Here is a 5992-nt window from a genome sequence, read left to right as displayed (position 1 = left end):
CATAGATTCTCTTAAATGCATTTTTATTGGGCTAAATAATATTGCAATGCTCAAAATAACTTTCTGTCCCCAATCTTGCCTCTGTGAAGATTTAATAAGTTAATAGGGGATAAATTTCCTTTCAAAACAAAACAGAATAGTTAAAATGCTAATTATTTTTTATTAGTAAACATCACCTTAACAGTTATTAAATTAAATGAAAAGATAAGGCAGCGGCCATTTTCGCGGGCGGCGGCGGCCCAGGCGGGCACTCGGGGAGCGGGGACGGGCGGCGGCCCTGCGGCCTCGGCCATCCCGTAATCGCATCTTTTCTGGGCGTCTCATCTGCAGAGCGAGCGCTATGTCCGCGGAAATCCCCGAGGCAGCCTCCGCGGAGGAGCAGAAGGAAATGGAAGATAAAGTGACTAGTCCAGAGAAAGCTGAAGAAGCAAAATTAAAAGCAAGGTATCCTCATCTGGGACAAAAGCCTGGAGGTTCAGATTTCTTAAGAAAACGGTTACAGAAAGGGCAAAAATATTTTGATTCTGGGGATTACAACATGGCTAAAGCGAAAATGAAGAACAAGCAACTTCCTGCTGCAGCCCCGGATAAGACGGAGGTCACTGGTGACCACATTCCCACCCCACAGGACCTTCCTCAACGGAAACCATCCCTTGTTGCTAGCTAGCTGACTGGCTGATTAAAAGCACTGAACTGCATGAATCTTCTAACTCCCAATATTTCTCCTTAATATGTTACTTCTCGGCATTTTGTTTCCTTTCATTCACTGAGTCATTTGAGACTGACAGCTTTGCAGGTAGTGGTAGTGTGTGCTGCTGTTGTAAGGGGATATATATGTGTAGAGTTTTGATTAGTTTAACAGTGCACTGATGAAAGGGACATGTTAGAACAACATAAGGTAATCTACTTGAAAATAATTATATATATTACCTAACTCCTAGTGTAGTGCTGGTTCCAACAAGTAACAAGTTTTAAAAATTTTAATGTTTTGGATTTTCCTTACTTCATCTTAATTATAGCTTTGTATGTTACTCTTATTTAATATAACCTCTATTGTATTGATTTCTTTGGTATGCTGTAAAACAGAAGTTTAAGACCACAAGTTGGGATAAAGGTGTTACGTATTTCAGACACAAACAAATAGATGGGGCTCTGTGCTTGAACTTGAATGGCCTTAAACCTGTTTCACCTTTAACAATAGAATTTTACTTGGGCAATATTTGCCCATTCTGGTGTAACTTATGTGACTCTAGTGCTTAATAGCTGCGGTTGAAGCTAGTATTCTTAGTTCTATAGTGTTTAGAATACTTTTTGTTGACGATGTGAATGACGTGTGCATGTGCATTGACTGTTGAATTCACTTTTGTGCCATTTTTGTAAATACAATAGTTTTGCACAACCTCTCACAAATGTCTGTATTAATTTCACACTTTAAAAAATAGATGTGCCAACTATAAGCACAAGAGTTCCTACACAAAACTCTGTATGTCATTAGAGCTTTTGTATAGTAAGAATAGTTTACAATCTGGGACTTACAGAACAAAATTGAAATCTTTACTGTCTGCCATAGACTTTAAGCCTTTTTCATTTGTTACTAATATCTGTGACATTCAGTGGCCTTGTGCAAATATGATATGTTGCTTAGGCATATCTTTTGTCCTATGCAGAACATTTCATTCTGACTTTTATGAAAATTGCAATTTATGTAATTTATATAAACTTTTTTAACACAGAAACTTTTTACTTCCACAGTCAACTTTGGGGGCGCTAGAATGGCTTCAATACTCTGTCCCTTGCCCTTCACCCCTCCCTTTTTTCTTCTTTGACTCAAATGGAGTTGGGCTGTTTGGTCTATTTAGAAGCATAGCATCTATGTTCTAACTCTTTAAATTTGCTCTGCTGAATGCTGTATTTAATGCTAATAGTGTTTTCCTTATAATTTCTCAGTTGTTAATTAACCACTCTTAATCCTATATTATTAATATTTGATCATTGCTTAAATAAAAGGAACTTTATGATGCAACAAATACTTGAGAAGACTGACCCAGGAACCTATGTCAGGATAAGCTAAGTGAATTAGGCTTGCTATAATTAGAGTAATTTATCTGATAGGTAGAAGATACACACATTAAAATATTTAATTAGATATTTTGTTTCTATAGCTGTCACTTTAAGAAAATTACTGGTTTACTGTTACTTGTGGTTGATCTAGTTAGTAAGAATTTAATTGGGACATATTTACCACTCTTTGAAGAGCTCTTCCCATATGTTGTAATGCTGTAGCATGATAATGAGCATCAGTAGCCTGAAAGGATACTATTTTTCTTCTCATCCTTAACTTGCACAGAGTCTCCTCTCTTTTGGATTCAGGCATCCTTTCTGGATCTTGGATCCATTTGTATGCCTGCTTCCTATGACCCCAAATCATAATAGATGGTGCCTTGAGCATAGCACCCGCATTTAAAGGCTGCCTAGCGCTCTGAGGAAAGCTCACTGATTGTCTTCCTGCTTCGCCACTCCCCAAAGCAGAACAGAACAAAACAAAATCAGTAACGTGCTTATTTGTAGTTTTAAGGATCAGTAATATATATATTTATAATGGGAGCAGGTAGATTATTCTAAAATATATATAATCATTGTAGAATCAATTTAAGAATTATGTGATATTCCAAAGTAGAATTTCTGAATATCTAGTCTTGTTTTTTTATGGATTTTTGGAAGCTGTCACCATTCAATTCACACATGTGAGATGATTAATCTGAAAGAACAGGGGGACCATGTTATTCCTGATCATGATAGAACTCCTGCTGTGGTTTGGGACAGATGATATAACCTCTGCCTGAGTTTTAGTTTGTAAAATACAATGCTAATATTTAACCTACCTCAAAACTTGTTGAGGATCTGTGAAATGCTGAGTAAGTGCCCAAAATAAAATATTGTTGATTATCTCTTTATTAAAGGTCAAATTTCCTCATTAAACCAACCTGCCTTCTGAAAAGTCGCAGTACTTCAGATCTCAGGATTTTCCATTGGGAAAGACCTGTCACTAAGAATTCCTAGGTGAAATTGCTTAGCTTCCATTGTTGGTGCTTAGCAGAGAGAGGTTTTTAATTTTTCTATTTTTTGTTCTGCCTCAAACCTCAGTTTATTGAAGACATACTTCTAGGCTGTTTTACTATTGCGTGATGAAGATATTGACTAGATGAGCTTAATTGTCCATATGATTTCAGAGTTGTGGGAAATGGCTAATTTTAATCATTGTCCTGTTTATTATAAATAAATGTTGGAGTGATCTGAAGTTGGAGATGAATACTTTATGAAAACTGGCTAAGGTCTGAAATAAATGATGTGTTTATTTCATGTCCCAGTAGCCCCTAATTTGAGAAACATTTCATTTTTGAAAGCTACATCTGACTAGGACAATTATAGTTCTTGGCAAATTGAGAGAATAAGGGTTATTGGATTGTTTTGATGAATTGGAAGGAGCATGTTTGTGGTCTCTTTACAAGTTGTTCAATATTCTGCTGCTGCTTACCTAAAAATACATCTTAACTTTCTTCAAGACAGGCCTGGCAGGACCTCTGCTTGTTATTACTCCAATAGTTGGCATTATTGCTCTTACATGATGTAACAAAGCTATACCTCTGAATATTCATTGATACTTTTTTCTAAATCAGACATGTATTCTTTCTCAGTCCACATTAGTGAAGTTTTATCAAAGCTAAAGTGTAATGCCTACTCAAATTGTGCTCTAAACTTGGTGTTTGTTAATCCAGGGACAGGAAGAGCACTTCTGGGTGGCAACTAAAGTAGTTTCTCTGATGGCCTTTTCACATTCCGCAACGTTGAAACATTTCGTCCATTTTTCATTTTCCTTCTTTCACTTTGTTTCGCCTTACCCCATCCCTGCGTATTCCTTAAGCCCACTGATAGCACTCATTAAGTGGTATTTAGGGCTGATGAATTATTGACCCTTAATATCCTTTCCAGTACACCACAAAACACTGTCCTAATCTGGAAAATGAATAATTTGAACCACTGTCCCAACTCTGCAACTCAGCATGCACTGCCAGTCTTCCCCTATCTCTCTTATTCTCCCAATTCCCCAATACACCTTGTAAAATTGCAATCAAAGAAATCTGACTCTGGAATTGTTAACCTATGGATAAAACCACTGATTTTTATACTGTTATATTAGTTTAAGCATTTTAAATAGACAGGCTGTGGATTTTTATCCTGCAAATTGATTTACTGGTAGTTGTGGTAGCCATTAATGTATGTTTGTATTATGTTATTTATCAGCTAAAGAGAAGATGGAAGAAAACATTTCTTTAATATCGTGCCCCTAAATCTGTTACTTCATCTCTGTCATTTGTGATGCAATATGACACTTCGCCTATAGTAAAAGGGCCAAGAATAAATGGCTTTTTTGTAGAACCCATCTATAAAGTTTGGAGTTTATGCTGAAATTTGTCAAATAGCCCTTCCAAAATTATACTTGTGAAATATAAAAAATAATAATAATAAATTAAATGAAAAGAAAATTCTCTAATGGTAAAACACAAGAGCCCATGAGAGAAGACTATCCATGCCTGTTGTCCCATTTATTTAGAATGCAATATATCTAGAAATTAGCTCACAAATTTAAAAATAAACTGTATCAGAGCATGATAATGCATTTTCCATTGACTCTTGCTGGTGTCTTAGGAAAGCTTTTGTCATGGAAAGAAAATAAATGCTTCACAGGTAATGGAAACAGATGGGTAATTTGGGAGAAATGGTAATGAAAAATTACAGCCTTTCTTAGCATTCAAAATCCTGATGGCAGTGATGTATGGGATACTCTTAAATACATTCCAAGTCTGTGAAATGGCATGTCAGAATATTTCCTTTCCTTTTTTGCAAAGCAAAGTACTAGCAGAGTCCTCCTCCTGAATAGTTATCTTCCTCTTCATCTTGGTGTTGGTGTTGGTGATTTCTTCTCAATTCCTCTTCCTAGAACAGCCACACTTAGGCCAAATTCATGTCCATTGAAAAGTGGAGAGCCACAGACCTCTCACCCTTGATCTTGGTCTTGCTGATCACATCCCTCACTTCCTTGAGCTCTGTATGCTGCAGCTCTGCCTGACACATTTTCTGCAGCCATGTTGTCATTTCTGTGCAGATGAACTAAGACCTGAGCAACAGTTTTGTTATAACAAGTTGGAAAATTCTCACTTTCCTTATAAATATTCTTTTCTTTCTGGGTTGAGATTGCTGCCTAATGAAGCCTGTATCCTCATCCTCACCCGTCTTGAGGCTTTTCCTGATAATTCAACTGCCCGTCACAAGCATTCCTCATTTTCAAACACATTAGCTGTCTGTTGATATAATTGTACAGCCTTTTCTGGGTCTCTGTTTTCTGTAAGCTTTTCGGCTCGTTCCAGTGCCATGGCTGCTGTGTCGGCAGTGGTGGTGCATTTTTCTAGATCTATCATGCTGGTAGGGGTAGACTGATTTATGTATCCCAGCAAAAAAACATGCTCTTAATCTTAATCCATGTTCCTATGCATGTGGATCCATTGTAATTAGAACTCTTTGAAGACGTATTGTCAGTTAAGGTGTGGACTGATTTGTGAATAGGATCTTCTAAAATCCTATTTAGTTGTGGCCAAATTGAATCAGGCCTTAATCCATATTACTGGAGACCTTTTATAAAACAGAAACAGGAAGATAGCTGAAACCAGAACAGAAAGCCACCAGGAGATCAAGGACATGGCCACGTGACAGGAGGTAGAGATTCAAGCCAAGAAACCCCAAAAGATTGCAGCCAGCCAGCACCAGAATGCTACAGACAGGGAGAAAGCAGAAACTTGCTGACCCTTCGATTTGAGAATTCTGGCCTCTGAAACCATGAGCCACTAAGTTCTTGTTACTAACCCATTGTGTAGTATTTGTCATAGCAGCCTGACCAGCTAAGACTCTGGTGTTCTCAATCAGTGGAATAGCCTCT

General features: G+C 37.3%; 1 protein-coding gene across 1 annotated transcript; it reads left to right on the top strand.

The window, feature by feature from the left end:
• Positions 1-224: 224 nt before the first annotated feature.
• Positions 225-1403, top strand: LOC119539512 (cAMP-regulated phosphoprotein 19-like). The gene has a single exon (XM_037843169.1). The coding sequence runs from the start codon at positions 341-343 to the stop codon at positions 665-667; it is 327 nt and encodes a 108-aa protein (XP_037699097.1). The 5' UTR covers positions 225-340; the 3' UTR covers positions 668-1403.
• Positions 1404-5992: the final 4589 nt, after the last annotated feature.

This window comes from Choloepus didactylus, chromosome 7, assembly GCF_015220235.1.
Source record: "Choloepus didactylus isolate mChoDid1 chromosome 7, mChoDid1.pri, whole genome shotgun sequence".
NCBI classification, from domain to species: Eukaryota; Metazoa; Chordata; class Mammalia; order Pilosa; family Megalonychidae; genus Choloepus; species Choloepus didactylus.
Note: the sequence above shows the minus strand (reverse complement) of the source record. Positions and strands in the feature narration are given on the sequence as shown.